At 54.7% G+C, this 27443-nt stretch overlaps 1 protein-coding gene across 1 annotated transcript; it reads right to left on the bottom strand.

Moving 5' to 3' along the window:
- Positions 1 to 1442: 1442 nt before the first annotated feature.
- On the bottom strand, positions 1443 to 27443 carry SLC26A9 (solute carrier family 26 member 9). Its single transcript, XM_027613252.1, has 21 exons — positions 27375 to 27443; positions 19723 to 19865; positions 17040 to 17179; positions 16808 to 16918; positions 15986 to 16161; positions 14082 to 14246; positions 13356 to 13508; positions 12969 to 13051; positions 12061 to 12208; positions 11638 to 11751; positions 11347 to 11424; positions 10695 to 10790; positions 8696 to 8802; positions 7978 to 8047; positions 7753 to 7845; positions 7507 to 7620; positions 6613 to 6894; positions 5488 to 5542; positions 4246 to 4391; positions 2696 to 2767; positions 1443 to 1490 (listed from the first exon to the last, which is right to left on the bottom strand). The coding sequence occupies exons 2-21, from the start codon at positions 19845 to 19847 to the stop codon at positions 1443 to 1445; spliced, it is 2376 nt and encodes a 791-aa protein (XP_027469053.1). The 5' UTR covers positions 19848 to 19865; positions 27375 to 27443.

Raw genomic sequence — 27443 nt, 5'->3', positions numbered from 1 at the left:
GCTGGGCCAGCCCAACCTGTTGGGCAGGGTCATTGAGTTGAAGGAGCTTTGGGAGAAGCAGTGGGGGAAGACTGAAAGGTTTTCTGTGCACTTCCATGGAAATTTCCCCAAATACTTGCACATGCCATCTATTCATTTTCAAGTCAACAGTAGGGTTCCTCTATTAACCCCTCACATCCATGAAGACCATACCCCTCTTTTCATCTGTCCTAGAAGAAGATGACTTCAGGTCCTGAGTTTGTTAAGGAAGCCCATGGAGGACGACCCAATCTGGATCAGCCCTTTGCCACGTTCTGCACCCACTTGGGGGATGCCACTGGCCCTTGGGGGGCTTCCTGCCTGGCCAAAGGATCCAGGCCCCAAGCTGATAAGGGAGAGTTAAAATCATTGGCTCTTTGCCAAGTGAAAAAGCACAAAGCCGACTTCCTAAGGGGGGGGGGCGCATTTCTGAAGTCAAGGGGACCGTCAGGGCTCAGGTCCCACTAGCTGGCCCTTGGTTACCCCTAGGACACCCCACCTCCCAAGTCTCTAGTACGAGAAAGGATTCCCAAAAGCTTTTATGCAGAATAAGTGGCATCTGTTACTAGGTTGCCAGAGGATTCTGGTAGCTACCCACCCTGTTCTTTTTGGATTCCCCTCTGGGTCTCAAGTGGAAGGGAGCAGTCCCTGAAGGCAGTGGGGAGAGATCACGTTTCAGAGGCTGAGGCAGCTGTGTTGGTGCGCTGCCCCTGGGGAGGTAGCTCTGGTGGCCCAAAGGGCCCTGGCCACCCCCCAGGCTAGAGTCTGAAGGGCTGAATAGCTGTGGAGCTCCCAGCAGCCTTGAGATGAGGAGGAAGGAGGCACAGTCATCAAGACTAAATTCCTGGGGTGTTGGGAACACGTGGTCCCAGGAGTGTACAGCCGCCAGGGACAGAGTTGGGGCAGCTGGAGGGGGCAAGCCATTGAGTCCTAAGCAAGTTCATCCCCGTGTCCTGTGATAGCTGGACACCATCTGACACCAAGCTGTTCAGGCCCAAGGGCCTTTGCACAGTAGGTCAGCAGGGGCATACTTTTCCCTTCTGTTCTTGGCTCACTCTGAAAGGCAGCAGTCGGTGGCGGGGGTGGGGGGCGGGGGGGCAGGGGTCCCATCAGCTGCCTTGGGCAGGGCATGGGTGGGTGTGGTGGGTTGAGCAGTAGGCCTTCTCATTCTGGCCAGGGCCCTGAGCATCGGCAGGAGGGTGAAGAGGTGGTTCTCCTTGCTGCTGAGATTGGCTGGCTCTAGAGATGCCAGGAGGGAGGCAGGGGAAGGAGACAGGAGCATGAGGGGGAGGGGAGGGAGGCGCTGCGGTCCTGGTGGACGTGCTCTCCTCTACCCGCCACTCCTCATGGCCCCAGGCTCATTCTTCTTGGGAGTCGTGGATGGCATGTGCTCTGGAGGTGGCGTGGGGGCTGGCTGGGCGACCTCACAGGGCAGTCAGTGTCTCTTTGTGAAACATACTCCCGAACATCTCCTGGAAGGCCATGGAAGGACAGGGGAGGGGAAGGGAGAGCGTCAGACGCGTCGAGTTCACAGGGGCTGCAACCATGAGGTGACCCTAGGAGCCCCTGGTCAGAGAGAGCTTCAGGATAAGTGGGTGTGAGTGTGAGTGTGTACATGAATAGGGGAGAGGCGGGCTCAGCCTAAGAGGCGAACTGGTACGGAGGCGACAAGAGAAGATGCTCGGAATCGACCTAGAATCACCTCTGGAGGGCTCTGTGACCTCCACATGTCCCTCCTCCTTTTTGGCTTCACTGTCTTTGTTAGCTGACATGAGGGGGGAGATCAGACAAGCTGTAAAGTCCTTTCTTGCTCTGATAAGCTATCTGGGGGCCTAGCCAAGGTTTTTGGAATGTGCTGGAGATTCCACAGGAGCACAGAAATCAACCTGCCAAATCTTTGTAGCTCTGGCTCTTTCCTAGTGTCTCCCACATGCCATCAGCCCTCCCAGAGACCCTGTTCGGAGGACATGGAACTCGAGCCCAAAAGCAATGCGAAGACGTACAGAGTGAGATGTGATTCCCAGGCCCTAAGCCAGACTCCTCCCCGGCTAGTCATCTGGGTTTCTCGTAACTCACGGCAGTGGGGTGGTTGCTAGTTTCCCTGTCAGGATGACAGGGCCCTGTGGGGCTAGGGCATCTGTCTGTGGGCGATAACACTTGTACTCTTAGAATTCATCCTATTCCGGCCCCTCCCGGAATATAAGTTTCCTGAGGGCAGGGGCCTCACCGCTGTATGCCCACCCTGGAACTGTGCCAGGCAAGCAGTCCTCACATGTCTGTTGAATTCATGAAGGAACAAGTGAATCCCCCCACGGAGCCTGGGGGGTGGACGGGGCCAGCTATCACCCACACCTCCCCTACTTTCCAGTGATAGAAACTGGGGCCCCGTGTGTTATGCGTCCATCCAAGATCACGTGTGGATGCGGCGCAGAGTTAAGAATAGATGTCAGTTCTCAAGAACCTCATCCAGTGTCTCTCCCTTCCCCATGTGAGGCCTCTCAGGGAATGAGGAGAAGTAGGGTCTGTTATTACAAGAGAGATGAGAGAGAAATGTTGTGGCCTTCGAGGTGACAGCTCTGGCTTGGCTGTGAGAGAGCCCCGCGAGCACCTCGGGTTTGGGAGGGTCTCCTTCCCGCTCCTGGCCCCATACCCCCATGCCCCCCGCCTGTCAACTCACGTGCTCCAAGTCCCAGTAGCTGGGGCTGTCCTCCTCCAAATCGTATAAGGACAGCTCCGGGTCCACTGGAGCCTGGAAGGGGGGAAAACAGGTGCAGGGTGAGCTCCGTGAGTGAATGACACGGGCTGGGGCAAATGTCAGCCTCCGGGTGGGCACCATGTTTTCTGCCACATGAGTCCCCCTCTTGCTTCTTCCCTGCCCTCCCTCATCTACCTCACAAAATGTAGCACTGGGTGGCCTTCCCCCTTAGAGCAGAGGGGTGCATCTGGGGCTACCCTCCCCCCCGGACACCTCTGAGGCAGGGGAGGTTGGCCTAGCCGAGAATGACGATCGGCTGGCTGCCTGACCTTGGGGAGTCCATTTCCCTTTTCTGGGAATCTGTTTCCTCATCTGTAAAAGGAGGATAATCAAACTCATTTTGCGGGCTTTCTACCTCACCATGCCGTCAAAAAGGGGTGTGTGAGTGTGTGTATAATTTATATATATGAATCTATTTTGTAATATGTAAATATAAATATGTTCTATAACATAAATTATTTTAGATATATGACCATAGTAACTGGGCATCATTTGTGCGATAACAAATGGTGAGGATTCTTCTAGAATCTCCCTCTTTTTGCTCTGTGGACAAGGCTTGGGGGCCAGAAAGCCTGTTTTTCCTGCACAGTTGCTCTAAGTGTGGAGGGCGGGCGCTGGGGCCTTGTGTTTTCCTGGGCAGTCTTTCAGCACTGAGAACAGATGGCTTTACCGTCATCAGTCTCTTACAGCAAAGAGCAAATGGTTGCTCCAGCCAGAAAAGCCTTTCTTATGACCCAGGGCAGGGGAGGTTTTATATATAAGGAGGTCTGGGGCACAGAGTCTTGGGAGGTCAAGGGCAGGGGCTGCTGAGCTGGGAGGGACCCTGGACGCGGTGGTGGGGAGGAGGTGGCTGGAGAGGCCCAGGCAGGGACCCCAGTCAGTGGGGTGGAGTTTTTCTGCCTCCCCAGCTTTCTGGAGTCCTAAACAGTGTGATTTGTAGCTCATTTGCACACCATTTAGTGAGCTAGCAAATTAAATGTCAAGTAACTGAGACAAAACTTGGATCCAGCCTCTTCATCCATCACCAGTCCGAAATCTCTAAGCTCCGCTATATTAAAACGGGCAGGCTTACGCCCCTCCCTTTGCTCAAAGCCTCTTCTAGAACGAGTGAAGGAGGAGGGTAGGTAAACAATGCCAGAATACTGGGCATACTCTAATACGCTTTGAGTGTTTGTGGACCTGGAAATTAATATCAGTAAAAGATATTACAATATACAAAGTGCTTTCAAGCGACATGAGAAGCATAATTATCAGTCTTAAAACGGAAGCAAAAGAAAAACGCTGTGAGGTAGGTGATGTTAATTTAGGGTGCTCGTTCTACAGGTAAGGAACTCTGTAATGGCGGTTTCAGAAAAGTAGAAGGACGGACTTGGTGTTGGAACCCAAAACTTCCCCTGTGTTCTTTCTCATGCCCCTGGTCCTGCCATTTCAATGCCCCAGGGCCTTGGATTCCCAACGTGCCAGGACCTTACCCCTTGGAAGTCACGTCCTGGGGCCACTTCTCTGGCATTTGCCTGGGCAAAGAGAACAGCATCATGTATGCTGGGAAAGACATGGTTGCGCTCTAGACACCCATCTTCAAAGACACCGCCATGGCTGATGTCGTTGTACACCTGGGCTGGAAGGAGGAAAAAGCTTTCAGCAAGATAACAGCCATGTGGTCTGGAGCCTGGGGGTGGGGGAAGGATGGTGAGAGGGAAGGGAAGGAAGGAGAGACAGGACGGAGCGTTGCGCTCTTTGGGGCCTCCAAAGGCCCGGCCAAGGCATTGGCCTTGCAATATCAATTCTGGACAGCAGAGGGCAACGTGAGCTTGAGGATGCTGAACCTTCAACCCAGGCGGAAGGAAGCAGTTTGATTCAGGGAGTTGGTACTTTGTGGGGATCGAGAGGGAAAGGCTGAAAACGTCCACGGGGAGGCTGCTGCCAATTCTACCCCTGGATGGTTCGTTCTTCCTCTCGTTTCTCTAGACCTTTCCCGCAGCCTCCAATGTGTGGCAGAGCCCTTACTTTTACCAGGTGCTAGAGTTGATTTGCTGAGGACTGTCCAGAGAGGGAGGAGTCCACTGACTCTAACTGCCATTGCAGATTACTCCCTCCGAGCAGGTTCCACCGAGCTTGGGTCCTGCTCAGGCTAACTCTGAAGTTGGGCTGGCCCCCAGCAGGGCTCTGGTTCTCTGCAGGAAGTGGGGTGCATGTGCCCTTTCACATATGTCTGTGTGTGCTTGCCGTGGGTCCCGGTCCCCGCACTCGGCATCCGCACTGACGATGTGAAAGTCTTCTGCCCTGTGGACATGCACCCTTTGGAGATTGTGTGTATATAAAACTGTGTGTCTCTGTGTTCCCCAGATGGCTACGGTATGTGTGCGTGTGCTTTATACTCATTCATGGGCTTGCAAGCTTGAAGAAGATCCCCCAATTCATCCAGTCAACCCCCTAACTTAACATAAGTGGAAATTGATCCCTAGACACGAAGCGACTCGGCCAAGGTTCCGGGCAAATTAGAATCCCAGTTGTCCCTTCTGGACTCCACGCCCCCGCCTCCCCCTCACTCTGTTACTGAGACCCGGAGGGTGTTTACACAATCTGGCCACAGTCTCTTCTGACTTGTGCTCGAAGCACTTATGAGCAGGTAGTAGTTGTGGGGAATTACTTGGGTGCTCCTCCCCTCCGCCCCCACCCCCAACCTTGGCCTCCTCTAAATGTCCTCCTCTCACCGTGGATGTTCACCAAGAAGACCTTCACACCGATCCTCCCGTAGGTGGAGCTCAGCTAGAAGTGTTGGGGGAAGGGTGTTGGGATAGGGAGACAAAAGGAAAGGAATGTTCTGAGTGGGTCTCAAAAGTGATTCCCAAAACGCACTTCAGAGGGGAAGCCAAACAAGTAAGCAACCCCAAGAGTCCTGGCAGCCAAAGATAAAAATAGCAGCAAAGCACACGGCTTCTCCCTGGAGTGTTGGCTGCTGGCTTTTCTGGAAAGCAGGACAGAAATGGGGATTTGCCAATGAGGCGGGCACTTAAAGACACCGTGCCCCCTTCTTATGGGGTCAGATTTTTTTCTCTCAGTAGCTTAGATTTCCAGATTCCACCTCTTTCCCGACTTTGTGGCTTCAGGCAGAAGCTGCAGGAGAGGATGGAGACCTACCTGGACTCCGGGTCCAGGCTAGGAAAGCAGGCTGAGCCCACGGCTGGGGATGCGGCCTTCTGGGCACCTGGCTGATGCCCTGTGTATGATACTCAGCCTCTATGCTCTCTGTACGCCTCGGGTTTCCCTGGACTGCCTTTCTGAGCCAGCTCTGAGGCTTGTTGACTCCCTAGCATCGGAGGCGTTGCTGAAAAGCTATCAGATGGTTGGATACCTTTATTCAAGGTGTCCCATGGACTGCCAATTTGGCCCGAGAATGTAGGGAACTAATATGTCTTCTTTTCTTCTCAGTTGACCGGAATTGACTGATGCTGGGTGAGGTCTGAGTGTCTGGGTGAGGGTGGGAAGGAACAGCAGACCATGAACCAGGACCAAGCTGGACTCTACTCAGAGGACCCTGGGGTGGGTTCCTGTTGGCCTGAGAAGGAACTTGGGATGGCCTCTGCTAGAGAGGGGTGCTGAGGCGGGTGGGACAGCGAAGATCCCTGTGGTATTCCTTTCTAGCCGCTCATCATCGTGGACCGTCTGGGCCTGTGCAGAGAGCAGCCTGTCCTGATCATGTCTGGGGGAAAGCTCCCTTTCGAGCTTCCTCTCTCAGCTTGTCAAAATGAGGGCTCCAGAGAAAGGGAGTGTGGGAGAACAGGGGTGAAGGTGTTGGGGTGGAGGGCAGCTGGCACTCCCTCTACCTGCGGCCTCACCTTGCCCAGGGCTTTGATGCCCATCAAGTCCACAAAGCTGACCCCACTCATATCAAGGATGATGGTGTGGAAAGTGACAAAGGGTGGGACGCTGGCCAGCATGTCACTGGGCTCACTGGGGGTCTCAGCGGAGGCTGGTGGCTCACAGTGGGCCGCTGGGGAGCTGTCAGGGCTGAAGGTGATGTAGGAGACACTGGCGCCGTTAGCAGGAGTCTGGTTGTTGTTGGGGTCAGTTGGGGAGGCATTCTCAAAGTCCTGCTGGAGTTCCTGCAGGGAGACAGTCTGTGGGGGCAGGGGGAGGTTTGCAGGGAATCACCAAACTGAATCAGACTTTGCTATAGTTGAGGCAGGGGCAAGGAATGTGCAGGTGGGGGTCAATAACGTCAAGAACGTAGAGGTGGTGAATACAAGCCCCCAGAACCCCACAGGGGAGGCATCTCCCAATGCCCTTTCCTCAGGCAGGGCCTGCATGCTCAGTCTCCCACCAACCAGACAAAGTTGGAGGACCCATCCAGGAGAGGCACGGAAGCCTTGGCCCACTCCGCTGTGGGAGAAAGTACTTTGGGAAACAATTGTGTTCCTTTTTACATGTGCCCGTGCCTGCTTGCTTCTCCCCAGAACTCCCACCCCCACATCAAAGCTGGGTGGGTACCCCAGCAAATTCACTGTTGCTCCCCATTTGGGGTTGTTCATAAGTCTATGGGCTATATCCTATCTTAGCCAGAAAATGAGGAGGGGCCATGGGAGCTCCATGGTTACCCCCAGGAGCTGGCGTCCCCTCACCTAAGGAGAAGATTGCCCAGAGACCTTATGTCTTTGCCTCAAAGGGTGCTGGGAGGCGGGGTCCCAGGGGGCAGGATCTGAGAGCGTAGGCTGTTCCTAGCGTCAGTTCACCTTGGTTTTCATAAACAGAGACTTCCTCTGCTGTGTGGGCATCAGCTTCCCCTTCTTCTGCTTCCTGAGGTATTTTTGCTTGGCCAGCAGTACTTTCTGGGGGTCCACACCCGTCTGCAGGGAGAGAACCAATAGCAGTTTGGACCTCCACCCTCTTTGGAGGTGGCCTGCCTCCCAGCCCCCTTTCTCCCATCTTCTGGTTATGCTCTGTTCAGCCCTTTTGGTCACCAGAGTTCTGAACCTTACCTTGGCAATGACCTTTTGCCTGAAGATCTCCGAGTTGGCAAAGTAGAGGGGGGAGCAGTAAGTGACAATCTTAACCCCCTCGATTTCCTGGACCTAGGACAGGGAGACTGAGCTCAAGCTGCAGAAATGTCCTTATTGGCTTTTTGTTGTTGTTGTTTTTAACTCTCTTTTATTTGGGGGGGGGGGCAGAGCAAAAGAGGGAGGTCGTAAGTTTGGATTACTTACCCTACTATAGGTCTTGGGATTAACATAAATGTCAGTGTCCATGACCTGGGCCAAAGTGTAGCCATTTCGACTGGATGAAAAGGGAAAAGAAAAAAATAAGAGCATGCTAATAGTCAATGGGCCTGGAAGGATGCTGGGATGGGAGCTGGGGCAGAAGCAGGGTGGGATGGGGTCCTTTCCTCCTCCCCCGGCATGTTGTGTTGGTCTCTCTGCACTGGAGACACATGCCTGGTGGCCTATGGCTGGGCTATGACTAGAAGGATGACAGGCGTGCCCTTGACATAGCTCCCAGCCTGGGGCTCAGCACAGAGAAGAGGTGGGGTATGCAAGGTGACAAGCTGAGGTGGCCCTGGTTCTTGGTTTTGAGTTCTCAAGAAGAAAAGACAGGGCTTCCCTCACCTAGAGCATCCTTCCTGCCCTGGCCTGAACCCTCTTCGTCTGGTGCCCCTGCCCTGTACCTCTTAACCTTTTTATAGGAAGGACACGGCATCTGTCCTCTGGACTCAGGGGAGGGTCTCATTTTGTCCAGGGACTGGCAATGCCTTTGGACGGACCCGGGGTCTTACCCTCCTGTTCTTCTCCTACTTTGTTGGGCCCCCAGCCCTCTAAGCCCATTAGGGCTTCCTCTGGGGATTTCAGGATATGGCAGTCAGTCAGCCCATCCTGGGCGCGGGGGCCCCACTGCTGTGCTTTTGAGGCAGGGGAGGCTGTTACTTACAACTGAGTCTGGAAGACCACAACCAAGGCAGAGAAGGCGACACCCACGGCCACCCCGTATGGCAGGCTCAGGAAGAACGAGGAGAGGAAGCTCACCACCCAGACGCACTGTGAGGAGAGAGATGTCAGAGCGGGTCTGGGGAGAAGGCTGCCTCTTTTGGGAGGTCTTCCTGGAATAGCCAAGGTCATTCTCTGTTTGCGCAACCTCAGACCCGCCCTCTACTTTTCATGGCATTTTTGCGTTGTCTTACGTATTGGTGCTCTCGGTACGCTCGCACATTTCCCCTAGGCTGAGTGCGGCGAGCAAGCTTGCTTGGTTTTTAGTAGACAACCCCAGCCCACACAGGGAGGCAGCATGGTGCATGCTGAGAGCATGAGGGTCAGATATACCTGGGTCCAAAGTTTCATTCTCCCACTTACTAGTGATGTGAGCCAAGTTGCCTGATCCACAAAAGAGTAATGATACCTGTTTCATGAAAGGATTAAAGAGTGAAGGCACCTAAGGGTCCTAGCCTAGTGACGGGCACCCAGTGGTCACTCAACAAACATGAGCTCCCTTTCTCCATCTTCTCTGTGTATGCCCAACACATGCTCAGTGGTCTTCCCAGCCTGATGGCCTGGGGTCTGGTTGTGTGGGTGGAGGGCAGGATTGAATGCAGTTTGGATGGTTGCCCCCTTGATTGTCCTTTACAGTCCCCCAAATCCCTCTAAAGGAAACAATTTTGCCCACATCCTGTAGAGAACTGTGAGGTTCGGATGGGAGCCCAAAGCACAATGTAAATATCAGGGACTATTGTCATGGCGGGATAAAAGCAGATCTTTGGGGTGGGAATTGGAATATTATTTTCCCCTATCTTCATCATTCACTGGGGGGCCCCAGAGGGACTGCTCACTTCTCTGGCTTTAAGGATCTTCCTCGGGTACCATGCGGGTAACCCCAGGAGACAGCACCATGCAGAGGTTTGCTGTCCAAGGTTTGGGTTCCAATTCCGACTCTACCACTTACTACCCCTGTGGCCTTTGACAAGTTACATAACCTCTCTGAGCCTTGGTTTCATCCTTTTTTTTTTTTTTTAAGTTTTATTTATCTAAGTCATCTCTATACCCAACGTGGGGCTTGAACACACGACCCGGAGATCAAGAGTTGCACACTCTTCTGACTGAGCCAGCCAGGCACCTGTTGGTTTCATCATCTTGAAAGGAGATCAGTAAATTCTCTCTCATAAGTTATGGTGGAGCTTAAATGGGGATTGTTGTCAGAGTTGTCAATACCTGGTAGCCTTAATACTATTGTCTACCGCGAGAATGCGCTGGGACGGTGACTAATCATAACAATCAGTCATGCTTGCTGAGCATTGCATGGTTGCAGGGTGCTTTCCCATATGATCTCATTTAATCCTCAGAACCAGTGTGTGATGAAGCCATGACTATCATTGACATATCATAATGACTATCATCCCCATTAGAGAGGAGGAAATAGCACTCCCTAGAAATCTGGCAATTTACTCAAGATCCTGGTATGCTGGCTTTAGGTTCTAGGGTTTTTGTTGTCGTTGTTTTTAAGAACGATTTCTTTTTGCTTTTTTTGGAACTACAGATCATAAAAATAATCATAGAGAAGTTTTACTGAACCCAGGACACAATTCAGACAACATGCTTCTTACTTGTATTATCTCTTGTCTTCCTCGTAAACAACCCCGGTGGGTGGGTAGAGAGAATAAGATACCCATTTCTCAGATGAGAAAGCCAAGGCTCAGAGAAGTTAAGGGACTTGCTTAGGGACTTGCTGGTTTAGGGCCAAGCCACAGAGCCAGTGAGCCGTTGAGTTAGGATGCGGACATAGGATGTCTCACTCCAAAACCTGGGCTCTTGATAGCTTGTTCTGCAATGAGGGAGGAACAGAGCAGAGGGATCACCGACAGAAAGAGCGGATAGGGCCATGGGGTTGGAGGAGGGGGCCAGGGGCCTGGAGGGATACCCTGAGGCCACCCAATACCTACACAGTCCAGCTTGCTCTTCTTCCACAGGTAGTAGGGGTCAGCGAGCTGCTTGAGGGAGTTCTTGAGGTTGACGGCTATCAGTGCTCCTAGCACAGACTGGGGAAGTGGAATGTTGTTCTTTCTCACCTGAGGTGCCCCCTCTCGCCTCCCCGTCCTACACACCCCTGACCCTGGTGTCCAGCAGGACAGAGCTGCAATTCCAGAACATCTCTGCTGGCAGAGGCCCCAAGTCTCCGCACTCCATCTTAGCTCTGGAGGGTGCAGGCGCTAGGCCGTGCGGCCCATCCTGGCTCTTCCCCGCCCCTCCCCTCTTCCCTCATCTCCAAACCACCCGGTGTCCAGAGCCTTCCTAGTCACACACTCCTAAGCACTTGTAAATGCTGATGGGGGGATTGACCCTTACGTCTGAAGGCTGGAGTTGGCGACCAGCCCTGCACTTATGAGCTGTACCACCACAGATCACTTAGACTTTCTCAGCCTCAGTTTCCCTCACCTGTAAAATGAGGAAAGTAGAACCTGTGTTTTCTACTTCACAGGTTGTGATTAGGACAAAGTGTGACCATGTCGGCACTTCGTAGAGGGTTATGCATCCCTTGGGGATTGTTCGTACTGGAGTCTCCCGCTGACCTCCGCTTTCCCGCTGCACTCTTACCTTGGGGAGAGGGTACAGATAGGAGCCCAGGACCAGCATGGTGATCATCACGACCAGGGACACACACAGGCTTGCCACCTGTTCCGAGAAAGGGTTGGGAACAGGGCATAGGTGTGACATTCTCGCCTTGACTTATTTCCAATAGACGCCTTTGGTGGTGTGGAGACCGATGAGGGAAGAGGAAGTTTGGAGAAGCAGCTGGCCTGGCTTGCAGGGGCCCTGGCTTCTCTGGGGGCAACTGTTTCCTTCCCCTCTCCCCTCTTCGCCCCACTCCCCTGGTGCAACGCTCACCTGGGATTTTCCTCCAGCTCCATCCACAGCCAGAGTGACAGAGAGAGCACAGCAAATGACGTGGATTTTAAAGAAGGAGCCAAAGAAATTGCTGCAGCCCAGGGCGATCATCTCCTGTGGGGACAGGGGCAGGATCGGAGGCTGGGGCGGCAGGGTGGGGGTGGGGCGGACGGGGGGTGGGCAGCGGGTATAGACCAAACGTAGTCATCCATGCAAGCTGGATCTTGGGCCTCGGACTTGAGAATGACCCTGCTGCTAGAAAAGCCAGACGCTCCCAACCAAGCAGAAGTCAGCCTCCCGTGGTCAGAGCCCCTCCTCCTCATAGGCAGGCACCTTCCTCACTGCAGCCCAGAGAGAGCCCCCCGGTACATCTGTGGGGCCCGGCCTGTCCTGCTGGGCCTTGCCGGCAGTGGCCGGACCTACCTGGTTAGAATCCACGTCATAGCCGTGTTTGCCGGCCAGGGTCCGGCCCATGGCCAGGTTGATGACGTAACCCACGATGGCCAGCGAGAAGGCAGTGCCCATCATGTCCTTCCACTGGGAAACCACAGGCAACACGGGACTGGGGAACCTGCCAGGGAGCCAGAGAGGAGGCAGGGCCCAGACGTGTGAGAAGAGGGAGGGCGAGTCCTTCCTCAACCCGCAGGGACCAGCAAGGCCCCACTGTGTGCCAGGGTCTACGTCCTCAGCACAATGCTATGGGGCAGCCACCTTTACTCCCATCGACAGAGCAGAAACCAAGACGTAGAACCTCACTCGTCCAAGGTCCCAGAGCCAGTAAGTGATGGGGGCCCCGTGTGTTCACGCCCAGGTTCTGGACTCTATGCTCATCTGTCCACAGATCCACAGCCAGCACCGCTCCCTGCCCTCTCCCCCTCCACCTTCTACCCTCCACTCCTGCCAGGCGGCACAAGCACCCCCTTCCCCTCCCAGGGCCCGGCATGGTGCCTGGCACAGAGTGGAAGCTCCATACGTGTTGTTTTGATGCTAATAGTTTCCTTTCCATGTGGAGGAAAAGAGCCAATGCATTAGAACCGGCAAAGAGCTGGCAAAGGGCTGATCAGAGAGGCTTTGCTTTAGCAGCATCCAGTAAATGAGACTTTTGGGGTGTGTGTGCGGTAGCTAAGATTCACTGTTGATAACACAGCTTGCATTGGCCGACTGTATGGCTCTCTTGCATAATAAGTAACAGAAACCGTTCCCCTTCGGTCGGTGTCCCAGAGTCTACAGTCCTCTTTCATAGAGGTCGTCTCATCCGGGTCTCTGAGCCCAGGCCTTCATGGAGGGGTGTTGGTAGGGGGTGGGCAGGCTTCTTGACCACCTGGACTCACCCATGTTGGATCTCTCCCACGATCTGCATGTGATACTTTTGGGGCATCTTACAGCCCCCAGAGATAGCTGTTGCCACCACCACCTGTAAACCCCAAAATGGAGAATGGGGATTGGCAGGGGTCTCTCCCCAGGCTCCCTCTTCTCTGGGGACCCCAAATCCCATTCCCCTGCCTCCTTGAAGGGGAACAACCCAAGGAGCAGGAAGAGTGGGAGCCATGTACAAGGGCATGGAATGGATTCACCCAACCCCGTGTTCTACTGGCTGCCGGTGGAGGGGGAGGTAAAAGTGGGTAGCGGCTCCCTTGGCTTTGGCTGGAGCTGAATCCCATTTCTCACGGCCTCTCCAGCCTGGCCCCCAACATCCCAGCCCAGGGCGGTGTCCTTACCACAATCATCTCCGTAGGAATGGGGAAGCGGATCCTGTGCATGTAGCGAGCATTGAGTTCCTTCACCAGCACCAGGAAGACACCACTGATGAGGGCGAAGATGAGCGAGGCGATGTTCGTGTGGGGGAGGTTTTTGCAGATGTCAATGAAGGTCTGGCGGAGAGAGCATCATGCTCATGGGCTCCCACCTCTTCTTCCCATACTATCCCCACCCTTGGGTGTCTAACCCCGTGGAAGGATGTCATCGATTCAAATGGAGGCACACCAAAGCCGAATTCAGACCCTGGTCACCCACAGCACCCCATCTCCCACTTCCCTCTCCCAAAGGGCATGCTGGGAGCTCATGCCGGGATGGGAATGCTGATTCTCTTCCTCTTTCTCTAGAAAGAATTCAAGCTCAAGAAGGAGGGTTGGAGATTAGACATAAGGAAGGACTTCCCGGGCAAGGAGGGGTTGAGGCACTACACTGGGGAACTGATGGGGAGTGCACAGCTCCTTTTCAGCAGGGATTAACCATAGAGAACCTCAGTGAGCCCTCAAAGTCACGTGTTTCACCCTCCCTCCCAAAGTGGGAACCCCCTGAAAATCCTCTCTGAACCATGGATCAACCAGCCCTTGCTTGCAAACATCTTGTAAGGAGGAGCTCACAACTTCTTCAAACAGGAACCCCAGCTCTGTGTCTGCTTGAGCCCCTCCCCATCTGCAGGGGTGTGCTCCTAGACTCACAAAAACAATGGACCCCGGGCCTGCGTACGAAGGGATGGTCAGTCCAAAGATGTACTTGAGCACCGAGATCAGGATCTGCAGGCCGGCTGCCGTCATGAAGCCCCGGATGAAGGACTCGGAGAGGTAGATGGCCACGAAGCCAAACTGCACGAAGCCCAGGCCCATCTGAGACGAGAGAGGTGGGCGTGGGGGGACGATGGAGAAGGGTCAGTGATGCCCACACCTGCTGGACCCAAGCCCAGGCTGGAGTTCCATGCGGCAGCCCCAGGGAAATGAGCCCTTTGTGACTGGCTCTCTACTGTGCTGGCTGACCCCAAGTCTGCTTTGGGGTACGGGCCTCTTTGTCACTTCCTCTCTCCGGCCTCAGTTTTCTTATCTGAAAAATAAGTCGGGTCCTCCCCCAGTGTTTCCTCTCTCAGTAGATGACACCACCATCCACCCAGTGGGCTAACCAAAAACTTGGGGGTCATCTTCCCTCACCTGCACATCCAACCTACTGCCAAGCCCTTTAACGCCCCTGGCCAAATGTTCCGTAAACCTGCCCCAATGCGGCGGGGGGGGGGGGGGGGGGGGCTCTCGGTGGCTGCCACCCTGGTCTAGGCCCTCTTGAGTCTTGCCCGGGCCTCTGCAGTGTCTCCTGACAGGCCCCCTGCTTTGATTCTTCTAATCCACCTCCCGCCTCTCTTCTCTATGGCCTGAATGATCCTTATAAACTGCTAATCTGACCCAAAGGTGCTGCGTAGGGGACAGACCTCAGCCTTCATTGTCTAGCCTCTGCCTACATGTCCCTCTGGCCCATCCCCCAAAAGCCTCCTGCTGTCCAGCCCCAAACTTCTTGCCTTGTCATTCTCTGGTCAGTTCACACTCTCAGGTCTCACACTTTGGGGTACGTTCCCTCCGCCTGGACTGTCCTTCTGTGCCTCATTCATTTGGTTCCTGTTCAACCTCTACTCATCCTTTAAGATGCAGGTCAAATGTCACCTCCTCTCTGAGGTGAGGTCTTCCCTGACTATATGCCATTTGAACATAGCTCTATTATGCGGCTTATCTCATGGCCTACAAGTTTATCTGTTGACATGGCTACTTCCTCTGCTGGGCTGGGAGCTCCTGGGGAACCGGGCCTCTTCTCTACTTATCTTTCTCCTAAGGCCTAGCCCAGCTCCTGGCTCAGCAAAGCAACCAGAAACATTAACTTAATGAATGGACGAATTAAAGGTGTCTTCTGAGGTTGCTTCCTGCTCTTGTGTTCCACCACGCAGTGTTTCCCTTCATAAAACCTAGCAGAGGGGCGCCTGGGGGGCTTAGTCAGTGAAGCGTCTGTCTTCGGCTCCGGTCATGGTCTCAGGGTCCTGGGATCGAGCCCCGCGTCAGGCTCCCTGCTCAGTGGGGAGTCTGCTTCTCCCTCTCCCTCTGCTCCTTCCCCTGCTTGTGCTCTCTCTCTATTTCTTAAATAAATAAAATCTTAAAACAAAAAACAACCCTCACCCCCAACCCTAGCAGAGGCCTTTGCAATTTGTGCAATTGATGTGGTGCAGGTGAGGCTGTGGCTTGGCGAGAGGAGGCCGGAGGGGGGTAAATAAGGGATGTTAGAGAAATAGGAGGACTGTGCTGGCAGAGGGATGGGCACTGGAGAGGGTGGTGGAGAGAGACCGTGAGCCTTCCAGACAGTCTGGGACTCAGGACAATTTTACCGGGTGCAGATGCTGGTCTTATGGACCTGCTGGAGGTGGGTGAGGAGAGACACCGATTTTTCGAGGTCTTTTGTGGCCCCGGAATGGGAAAGTGGGAGGAGGTAGAGCCCTGAATCAGCTTTAATGTCAAAACTGGGGTTTGGAGGCAGGGGCAGGACGGAAAGATGCTCTCCTGAGCCTGGGCCCTTGGCAGGGATGTGGCCGTCCCCTCACCTGGATGATGGCAGTCAGGCAGGCCAGCGTCGCTGACACGTGCAGCCTCTCGGCCTCCATGGCCGCCGTGTCCACGTAGCTCTTGTTGGTGGCATTGTTGAAGACCCAGAATTTCGACTCTGGGGCCAGCTGCAGACAGATGTTACCCACCAGGATGCTGATAACGGCAAAGGTACCTGTGGTGCCCCACCCAGCCAGCAAGAGTCAGAGGTTTGGACCGCACCCCTGGACAACAGAAAGGGGCCCAGGAGAGCTTCCCTGCCCCCAGAGGGATGGGTCCCCACACCTCCAACGTTCCTCTCCGGCAAAACAACAACGGCTCCCACGTAACCATGACCTATACTTTCAAGGTGTTTTCACCTCGGCCGTTAATATTATTTCGTTGGGCACATGAAGAAATAAGCTTGGAAATGCAAGCAGTGCCTGACCCAGAAATAGGCCTTGTGACCAGGCGCCTTCTCTCCATGTCACTTGGCACCAGAGAGCTCCAAGTGTCCCTGCCGGGACCAGCCTGAGAGTGACTTGGTAGTTTCTCACATCTGTTTGGCACTTTAGGGCACACAGTATATCCTGTTCAACCGAGTCGTCCCCACATTCCAGGGAGGGAGACAGAACAGGGAGCGCTAACCGAGTTCGCGGCAGCTATGTGGTTTCTCTAAGGTCACCGGGGACCTGAGACTGACGCTCACAGTGCCAGTCCCTTTGGGACCAACAGCACCTACTCTAGGAGGATGTGGATGGAAAACACCTGAAGGCCCTCCGCCATGCCACCTGTCCTCGGGGTCCAGGCCACCTTGCCTGCTGGGAGGGGTGAGGCCTTACCTGGCACCATCTGGTGTATACCCCCCAGGAAGAAGTAGGTGAGGAGGGGGAAGAAGGAAGAGTAGAGGCCATTGACGGCAGGAAGGTTGGCCAGCAGAGCAAATGCCATGCCTGCAAAGGGAAAAGAGATTGCAGGCTCAGGGGCGTGGCTGGGTCATGGAGGTCATGGGGGACTGGGGGAAGGGGAGCGGGGAGCAGCAGGCCCAGCCTACCTAGGGCACCGACCCCTCACCTTGTGGGACCTGGATGGATCCACCACTGAGTCCGCCCAGCAGGTCGGGGATGATGTAGTCTTTGATCTTGTACTTGGGCAGCCAGGAGAGCACGGGGAGCAGCCCAAACACCACAGCTTTGATCTTGGCCGAGGAGCATCTGGAGGGGAAGAGGGCAGGCTTCCAGTCGGCATGGTGTGATTTGGACACTCCGAGTTGGGGAGGGCTTCTAAGATCCCGTTCCTGGTCATTCATTCATTCATTCATTCACTCATTCATTTGGAATTCATTCAGAATTCAGTGAGCACCCACACCATGCAGGATGCCGGGGACACCGAGAAGAAAATGCAGGGGCTTTCTTTAGAGCGCCATCCACATGCCCTGGGCTTTAGCTGGGCATCTTCTCGAGCTGGCTCCTCATCGGGGACGTCCACAAGACTTGGCGTAAAGGCATGGGTTTGTGGTCACTTAGCCTTCTGAGCTGCAGGGTCCAGCCCCCATCTCAGATGGTCTGTCTCCAGTCCGATGGAACACAGGCCGGGGCACCCAGGTCTGGGCTCCTGCATCTTGGTGTTCACACTGGGTTGAAATTACTTGCTTTTCATCTATCACTCTCACTAGAGCAAACCCCACTGTGGCCCAAAGTCTGGCTCTCTTGTTCATCTAGCATACCTTGTACATTGTATTGGGGTGCTGAGTAAATATTTGCTGAGTAAATGAATGAATGAATGAGTGAAAGCATGGGCTGGTATTGAAACTCAGTCAGAGTAGGGGCTGCTGCCATCTTTTTTAACATTGCCCCCCAAAGAAGGCTCCCTCGTCCCTGCAGGGTATGCCTCTGCAGACCCACCGTCCTTCGTGTGTGCTGACTCCAGTGCTGGAGTTCTTCCTACTGCTAATTTACCGGGGGGCGGAAAGAATGGGGGAGCTGTTCATTTGTCGTTGCAGGGTGGGGGAAGTTGATTCTTTCCCTGTTTGTTGAACACCTGGAGGACTTTTCATAGAAACTCAGGAGTGGCAGGAACAAGGGCCCACGGACGCAATGGTGACAGCTCGTGGATTGATGACTGGAAGGGGTGGGAGGCATTTGCTTTTCTTCTCCTGGCTGAGGGAACTCAAATACTTGGGGCCCATTTGATGACTCACTGGCCTGCTCTGATTAGGCCTCCTTTCCTTCCCAGCACCAATTCCTGCTCTTGGCTATTGTTCAACAATAGTTTCCCTGATCCTGAGTCCCCTGGATGGCACCCAACACTGAAATCAACACAGACAATGCTTTGAACCCTGCGTAGAGCCTGGACAGATTTTCTGTCCCAACCACCACTCTGGGAAGGGCATCACCATCAACATCCTTTGGGGGCAGATGGGTGCCTCTCCCATCCTTGGGATGGTGGGAAGGGTATTGGACTGGTGGCAAATAGCTTAAAGCATCTCTAAAGCTTTGTCCTAAGGGAGAACCAGCCCTGCAGGACCTTGCTCAGGTTCGTTTGTGGCAGGGAAAACTGGACTCACAAATAGAGAGCCTACTAGGGGAAGACACGCAACTCCCCTGAGGGCTCATACCTGCCTGGCCTTACTGGCAAGCCTGTTGTATGTCGGGCAAGGCAATCTGAAGCCCAAGAGAAGAACTGGAAACAGATGCCAGACACCTATACAGAGGCTTCAGAAGCCAAGAGGGAAGTGGACAGAGGGATTAGTTTTCTAGCCATTCATTCATTCATTCATTGAACAAATATTTATTGGAGCACCTTCTGGGTGTCAGGCACTGTTTAAGGCTCAACACCAGCCTCGTAGGAATTTTTCGTTCCCTCCATCACTTTAGAGTTTTAATCTATAATCTTTTCGGCCAACAGCAGATACCCTCATTCCTCCAGCACAGAAACAACCCAAACTTCCCAACTTAGTTTGGGAACTAAGGCTGGCAGAGCCCACCTGTCCGAGGAGCACAGCGGTGGGTAGGTTGCTGGGACACTGAACCCCCAAGGCTTTGGCCGTAGCCTGGCAGAAGCAGGGTTGGACCAGGGTTTGTAGGGAAGACTCAAGTGGGTGATTCCCCCAGCCTAAACCAGTTCCACCTGCATCGCCACTTCAGCCATTGCCAGTGACCTCAATCCAGGTAACTGAATCAGCTGTTTCCCCAGAGGAGTGAGGAAGAGTAAGCCAGCCCACAGCCAGGACTGAGCAAGGTCTGCCAGCAGTATAGGAAAGGGGAAGGTGAAGCTCATAGCCTCGGGTTTCTGCAGGATGAGCAGAGATCATCTCATGAAGCCCCCTCGTTGGAGGTGAGCTTCTGCAACCCACCAGCACAGTCCCAGAGATCTGAGAGTGGAAAGAGCCCCAGGGGTCTGGCAGGACCATATCCTGGTAGGTACCCTTTAGGAAAGCCCAGGAATTTAGGGGCTGCCTTTGGGTATTCTCTGGATCAGAAGAAGGAAGGAACATCTAGGAGGGAAAGAGGACAAAGGACACAGAGTGGTGGTGGCTTCAGATTTTTCTCGATTGGGAAGGAACAGGACATTAAAGGAAGGGGTCTGACGCTCCCACCCAGTTGTAGGATCTTAAAATCAGGGCTCCGAACCTCCCCTCCCCAGGGCTTCCACAAGCCCTGTCTTAGCCACACCAGTACAGGAACCATACCCCGGTGCAGACAGGATTTTTGTGGGGAGCAGAGGAAAGAGGTGTCTGGGCTCTAGGCCATGTTACCTGAAGGCATTGCGGAGTTTCTCTCCCAGTGGGTACGTCCGGTCCTTCTTCTCAAACTCATCATCAAAGAGGGTGAGAGAGTATGCGGCTCTGTCTACCACGTAGCGGGGCCTGGGCTGGCTCATGTCTGGGGCATTGACAAGCTTTGGGAGAGGCAGAGGAGGGGAAGATGAGGGGCATCTCTCCCCAGCGCCAGGTCTCTCTAGCTCTGGCCACAGCAGGGTTTTATTCTGGTTTTCCTCGCCCCCACCCAGCCAGGTGCCTCCCTTCCCGCTTTCAGGTCTTTCCACCAGACTCACTTCTTTTGATGGCCTTCCTTCCCAGGCACTGATGATACACACACTTGCCCTGGCTGTTTTGCTTGGCGCCCAGCGGGTGGCCAGCACGCCACACCTGTGACGTCACTGTCACCCCCGCCGAACACCAGGCAAAGAGGAGGTAGGAATGCAAGAGCAGGAGACGTCACAGCCGGATATCAGCCTGTGGCTCCTGTCCCCCGCCCTCAACCCTGGCCCCTGGTGCCCCTACAAGCCCCTTCTCCCTCCCCAGGTCTCAGTTTCCCTGGCAGAAAGGCTCATAGCATTCAGCCAGTCAGCTTGGAAGAAATAGAGAAAATGGCCTGCCCGGAGGCTGGGGGATGGCTGAGGTGACCTCGGAAGGACCCTGCTTGAAAGAGACACCTAGGACTTCACCAACAGGTTTTCCCAGGGGCATAATGGTGCGTTTGGGGAAATCAGGATGGTCTGAACTGGCTGGCTCTCCCACGGCTTCCTGTGCCTAACCTTTCCCCCACCCTTGTGTACTGGTGTTTCTCTCCTCCTTGCTTTTTGCGCAACCTTGCTGATGTTCCAGGAGCTGAACAGGGCAGAGCTGAGTGCCAGGGCCCCTGAGGCCCAGAGGAGCTCCCTGTGGGAACCATCCCCCCTTCCTCCTACAATGACCGGCTGGTCCCTCCTCCTGGCAGCTGGGAGAAGCCCCTGGGACGACCTTGGAGGAAGGAGGGAGAGGGAGGAGGTGGGGCAGGTTTGAAGGAAGGAGGTGGGGAGTGTGGGTGGCCGTGGCAGTTTGGCAAAAGATTTGAGATGGGGTTGAAAGTGAGAAATCACTCGGGGGGGCTAGGGACGCCCCTTGGCTTCCTATGGGAGAACCTGGGTGCCTAGGGGTTATCGGAGGGGAGCAGTTCGGTGGATGCCTTTTGTGGAAGAGAACATGGGAGAGAGATGGAAAGTACATTAACTAAGGGTCCAGAAACCTGGCTTCTGGTCCTGGCTTTACTGGTGAGGGAACAAACAACATCACCCCTCTGAGTCTCGGATTCCTAGTCCATAAAATGGGAGTAACATGTCTATCTCACAGGGTTGTGAGCATCAGATGAGTTATGGGCAAGAAATATTTAAAATGTACGAAATGTATTTTAAAATGTTTAAAATGTACAAAAAATGTTTTTTTTTTTTAAAGATATTTAAAATGTACAAAAAATTAGGCAGATGTGAGTTGCCATTATCGGTAAGATTGTACCCAAGCTGATGAAGTTTGGGCTGGTGCATTCCATTCATTTGGTCATGGGACCCTGAGGCCTATCAGAACCTATAAGCAGGGGCGCCTGGATGGCTCAGTCAGTTAAGTGTCTGCCTTCAACTCCGGTCATGATCCCAGGGTCCTGGGATTGAGTCCCACATTGGGCTCCTTGCTCAGCGGGGAGCCTGCTTCTCCCTCTCTCTCTGCCCATTCCCTCTGCTCATGCTCTCTCTCTCTCTCTCAAATAAAGAAAATCTTAAAAGAAAAGAACCTTTAAGCAAGGGCTGGATGCCTGGCAAACCCCCAGGGTGATACCCAACTGGGAGGGGGCAGGAATTTGAACCTGCCCACAGCGCCTATGCCCAGCCCCTCGCCAGGCGCTGCGTACGTACTCACCAAATGTTTGTGGAATGAATCAATAAATGGTGTTTTGGAGAAGACATGGGCAGAAATGAGTAAGAGCAATGGCATGGGAGATATTTCAGTGGGAGAAGAGCGAGACAGAGCGACATAAGGAAAACCAGCACACGCGTTAGAGCCAGAATGACCTGGGTTCAGAGATTCGGTTTCTTCATCTGTAAATGGGGATAATAAGAGTCCTGGGTGGTTGTCATGAAGAGGAAATGAGACTGTGTGTGTGAAGTGGCTGGGCTTCCCAGGCCCTCAGTAACTGGTAACGGTGATGACTACTATTATTAAGATGGGAGGCTGCTTCCTTCCAGCCCTTCACCCTCCCGTGAGGCAGGTGCCCTTGCTCCTCCTTCTCCTCCCCACCCTCTCCAGGGGCTGCAAGGGTCTAGCTTTCCAGTGGCTTTCCTGGCTGGCCCTTTGGGAGCAATGAGTGGGGAGCATGACCGTCCAGGAGAATCAGAGCTCCAGCCTGGCTTGGGAGAAGGACTTGGGGTCTGCCCCTGGCCGCTGCCCCTGGCCGCTGAACAGACTGTCTGCAAGGGAATAGCCAAAATGTTGAAGGGGAGCTGGACCCGAAGAGGGAGCCCCTTGGAAGAGCCCCTTGGAAGAGGGGGTGATGGGAGATCTTGCTTCCGTGCCCCTGGCAGGTGGTGGATGGCCCCTGAAGCCCCTTCCCAGCTGCTTTCAAAGGTTCTAAGTCCTAGCAGTGTGTTTGTGGGGGAGGGGGTTAATATCTGATTTCACAGAACGCTGCTAACCCAGCGCCCCCTCACTTCCCCATTTCCTCAGTGCGCTCTGCCTCCCTGTCGCCCAGGCCACCCTCACACTTGTCCCTGCCCTTTCTCTCCCCACCCTGGCCTCCATCTTCAGCTGTTCATCAAATGTCATTGCTATTTCTTTCCAGTGTCCCTCCTGTCCCTCACCCCCTCAGCTCTTATCTCACACCTGGACTATTGCATTAGTCTTCTGACTGATTTCCCTGTCTCCAGCCTACACCCCCTGATCAGAAACCCTCAGCCTCCTCATTTCCAGGAGGTTCAAGCCCAAACTCCTTATTTCTGCATGTGTGTCCTTTCGCCATCTGGCCCTGTTTTGGTGGAGTTGGTAGAATCGTTGGCTGGGTCCCCTGGCACCGTTCAGCACCCCCAGACAGGCTCGGCTCTATTTTACCCCTGTGCTCTGTCCACACTTTCCTCCTTACCTGCGATGCCCTGACTCATTTTGCCTCCTTAGACCTGCCCAGCCCATCCTTAAGACTTGCTGACGTTCCTCCTCCTCCCCTCCCTTTCCCTCCCTCTGCCCTTGGCCTTGCCCTCTTCCCCTCTTCCTCCTCCTCCGCCTCCTCCTCTTCTATGAAGCCTTTCTTGACCACCCTGACCTGGGATCTCTTTTTCTCCTCGGACCTCCATTTCTTTGAGCCTCTCCAGCCTGCACACCAATGTTGGCTTTGGCCACTCTCGGCTGTCACTTCCAGGGAAGGGAGGGAGGCAGGGTGGTGGTGGCGGGGGAAATCCTTCTGGGAGGGGGATGACCCAGGACTGTTTCTGCCCCAGTGGCAGGCTTCCTACAGATGGGGACCAGATGCTAGGGGATTTCCTGCTCACACAGGCGAACGGAGAAGAAAAAGCTCCCTTGCTTTACTGGAATGCAAAAATCTGCCCGTTCCCATAAGCTCTGCCCGGTTCATTCTAGAAAGAGGGTGTTGAAGGGGAGAAGGCTCTGGGAGTTCTCCCAATCCTGAGTTTGTACCACACAAAAGAAGGTGAACCCAGCAGCCAGCTCGACTCAGGAAGTTTTGTCTAGAAGGGAACGTACGTCCAAGGCTGGTCTAATCCTCCCGTTTTGTGGATAAAGAAACCGAGTCTTAGAGGGAGGTGGTGTGGGGATTCAAATGGGGCCTTTGGCTCCATCTTAATTGCTCCTGGTGGGTCCCAGACCTTCTAGGGCTGACCCCGCTCTCGCTCTCTGGGGGTTGTCCCCTCAGCGGCATCCAGAGTACCCCTTTCGGACCGCCCTGGGACCTCCTGCCCCGGCTGATGAGACAGGACTCCTGGGTGCTCCCTCTCCTCCCGGGAGCTCTGCAGGCGCCCTTGGCTTTCCCAGGACCATGACAGAGTGGCGAATGTGCGGCCGCTGGAGCTGCCCCAGCACCTGGTGAGGAGGTGCCCTGGTCATACTTCCTAATTCCAAGAATAGGGTTGAGGTGGGGTGGGGCTTAGGAGGGGCCAGTTCTGTCGCTGAGGGGGAGAGGGGGATGGGAGAGGCCGGGTGGCGGGAGGCACAGCCCCTTGTAGCCGGCTCTGGGGCTCTTGGAGCGTGTAGGGGCTCCCAGGGACCCCCAGGGACAGCTCCTACAATGCTAGGTTAGGGGTGGGAAGGTGAAAGAGGGAGCAAGAAAGGGAGAGGTATAGGGGCCGTGAAGACTTGATCCCTAGTTAAACAAACACAGCCCTGCCGAGTGATGTCAGCATCGCTGAAAAAAGTCGAGTGCTCTCTACCCCCGTAGGTGTGGATCGAGGAGCCCTGCCTCTCATCAAACAGTGTCAGCCCCTCTCCGCCTCCCATCCCCCACCGGATCAGGGATAAATAGCAGGTGCCATGTGACAATATTGAGGAACAAAAGGGTGCCCCTGCCGCCTCCCCCTCTGTGGAGGGAAGGAGGGGCGGTCCGATTTGCTGGAGAGACCTGGCTGGGGTGGGGGTGGGGGGGCTGTGGGGCTTAAGGGAAGTAGAGGGCCAGAAGGAAAGTGCATGCAGAGGGTAGGAGAGGTGGGCGTGTGGACAATTTCCAAGGCTTGGCAGGGAAATGGGGTCACATCTGGGGCAAGGGGGATTCAGGGGTTTTGCAGAGCTAAGGAGCTGGTGGGGAACAAAGGGAAATAGACTCTGTGTGTGTGGCGGGGGGAGTATGGGCTGAGTAGACCTCCTCCTGGGCTTCTCCGGGGCCCCTCATCAGGATCCTAATTCCCCCATGCAGTGAATTCATACAAAAGAAAGCCCACTGGTATCTCTTCCCAGGCGTGTTTCTGACTAGGTCTGTCTACATCAGTAGAAAACTGTGGGCAGAGATGGGCTTGCCCGAGTTAATGCATAGAAAGGCTTGGAACGATGCCTGGTGAGCATGCAACAAATTCTGACTGTGTTATTATTATTATTGCTTTGATTACTCTGGAGGATATTCTTCCCTTCTCTGCAACCTCGGGCAGGTCACTCTGCCTTTCTCGGCCTTTCTTTTCCTAACTGCCCCCCCACACCCAGTCCACCCCTCCCCTCTTCATGCCTTTGTCCCTCTAAAATTTCCCAGAACTGGTGAGAAGAAAAGCAGAACATCTCTTTAGATGAGGGCAGGGAGCAGGGAGGCAAAGAACCATCTGTGGGGTTTTGGTCAGGTCTGGAGGTGATCCTGTCATTGTGGCTCAGGCTGACTTCCTCCTCAGCCCTGCTGTGTGTGTGTGTGTGTGTGTGTGTGTGTGTGTGTGTGTGGTGGCAGTGGGGGAGGGGGTCTTTGATGGGCACCTGTGCCAGGTACAGGAGGAGCCCCAGCATGGCCACCTCACCCTGGCATTCTTATCACTTGTCCTGACCTGGGCGGTCGCTGTGTTCTGGGGAAAGGAAAGGTCACTTTGAGGTTTTCCCTTTGCTTTAGCTGCGCGTTGCTTCCCGCCTCATCCAGGGTGGGAGCCCCAGGGAAAGTGCCATCTCTGGGTGGCTGGTGGGCGGGGGGAGGAGCTGGGGCTGGGATGGGAGGGCTGGCCTCTCGGCTGGGGACTGTGTCCCTGGCGGGAGAGGTGAGGGTAGAGAGGCTGTAGGTTTCCAAGGCATTTTTATCAATATCTTTTCATTTCTAATTGGGCAAATTTCCCACCCCCTTTACACCCCAGCATAATTTCTTCATCAGTCACCTGAAGGGGAAGATGAGATTGAGTCCCTGAGTTGCCTTCCTGCTCGCCAGCTGTTTGAGGGACTGGTGCTCTCACAGGGGACAGATTCACCGCGATCACCCCCAAATCCCACTCCTTATGTCTATGCCCACTCTCCCCTCCCCCTCTGCTCTCTCTGCTGGGGACAAGGATGGGTGCTGGGCTGAAGACACAAGCTCCAGCAAAAGAGATTGAGGTCAGGCTTTGAAAAGCACTTTCCGGCAGGGAGACCTGACCAAGGTCACGGGATCCCTGAAACAGACACTTAACACAGCCTGCTAGAGGTCTGCAAGGAGAGTAGGGCTAGTCTCACCTGGAAGCGGGCAGGTGGACAAGGAGACCAGTGAAGGACCCTGAGGGTCTCGTTCAAGGAATCCAGAGCTGAGTCAGCACTGAACTGGTCCCTCCTTCCCTCAAGGAGCTCGCTGGTGTCAGACTCTGGTTGTTTGGTTCAGTTCAACACACACTCTCTAAACACTGATTATGTGCCAGTCTCTGGGAAGACTCTGGACATTAAGAGATAAAAAAGAGTCCATCTCTGCCCCCAGGGATTTATACAGATGAGCATTTAGAACAGTCGTCCAGGCCTGGGAAGTGCCCAGAAGAGGCCATTATGGTGATGGAGGAGGTGTGCGTGTTGGTCTCCGTGCTGCCGGGGGAGGGCTTTGCCAGGTTCTGAGCGCCCCGGGCTGTGGGGCTCTGGGTGTGGGGAGGCAGTGGGGAGGACTGTGGGGCTCTGGGAGAGGGTTGTCTGTGTGAGTGAAGCCATTCGGGGGGGGGGATAGCCCTTTCCTAGTCTGCCCTACTCGGGGCACTCTCCCACTCCGAGGGGCACTCTCTGAAAGTGGGTCTTCCTCCTGGTGCCTCAGATCCAATGGGGCCAAGTGTAAGTGGGGAGTTTATGCTAGAAAGAGAAAAGATTTGCTTGCCCTAGGCTGGGGACCTCACTGGCTGACTTTGAGGAATGGGGGCACTGTCTGAGGGTGACCTGGGACCCCTCACAGCCTCAGGATGAGAAGTTAGGAAGCTGGGAGCTGGTGGAGCTGGCCCAAACCACTGTCCTGACCCCAACCGTCTTGTGTTGAAGCGTTCGCCCGGGAGCCCCGGTCCCCTGGGTCCTGTTCCCGCCGGGCTGTTGGAGCTGTGCCCTCATTGACCCTCTCCTAATCCTCCCTTCCCTTCCTTCTGCCTCCTCCAACCTCTCAGGATTAATGGGAACAAATGGGATTCCATGCCACCCATACAGGTGCCCTGAGCTGGTGAAGAGGTGAAGGAATAAAAGAGAACATCTGGGGGGCAAAAGGAGGGGGAGACAGCCACACAGAGCAGGCTGGTGAGCCACGCAGGAAGAGCATTTTGCTTCCAAGACTTGAAAAGAGGGGAGAGGTGGCAGCCGGCAACTTCAAAGGCTGGTGCCCCGAGGAAGAGCCAATATTTTTGTTCTTTCCTTTGCGAAGGAAAGCAGCCCTTTGCAAAGGAGCTAGCCATTTCCCCTCACTCTGTTTTGGGGTCTGGCAGACTTCCTCCACTAGAGCTTCCATCCTCCGAGCCCCGTTCAGCCTCCTGCCCTGCAGCTGAGGTCCTTCCATGGAAGGGAAGACCCCGTGGGCTCCTTAGGGGTGAAGGGCTGCGGGCTGCTCTCAGACTCAGGGGCCGCAGTGGCTTTCCCACGTGGGCTCAGGTTGATAAACAGCCCACCTCCATGACCGGTGGGCTCCTGTCACCCCTCGTCTCCATGTCCCCGCTGCCCACCCTCTTCAAGGGATGACCCCCAGCCCCATGGGGGGGCTGTGTAGGGCTTACCGGTGGGTGAGAGGAGCCGGCCGGGCAGGGCTGCAGGTGTGTCTGGGGGTCAGGTAGCTGAAAGGTGTT

Source organism: Zalophus californianus, chromosome 10, assembly GCF_009762305.2.
Source record: "Zalophus californianus isolate mZalCal1 chromosome 10, mZalCal1.pri.v2, whole genome shotgun sequence".
NCBI classification, from domain to species: Eukaryota; Metazoa; Chordata; class Mammalia; order Carnivora; family Otariidae; genus Zalophus; species Zalophus californianus.
Note: the sequence above shows the minus strand (reverse complement) of the source record. Positions and strands in the feature narration are given on the sequence as shown.

Coding starts and splice junctions, on each gene's coding strand:
- SLC26A9 (XM_027613252.1), bottom strand. CDS start 19,847: ATGAGCCAGCCCAGGCCCCGCTACGTGGTAGACAGAGCCGCATACTCT. Junction 14,247..15,985: donor GCCTGACTGCCATCATCCAG/GTGAGGGGACGG, acceptor CTCTCGTCTCAG/ATGGGCCTGGGCTTCGTGCA. Junction 2,768..4,245: donor CAGGACGTGACTTCCAAGGG/GTAAGGTCCTGG, acceptor CCCCCCTTCCAG/GCTCCAGTGGACCCGGAGCT.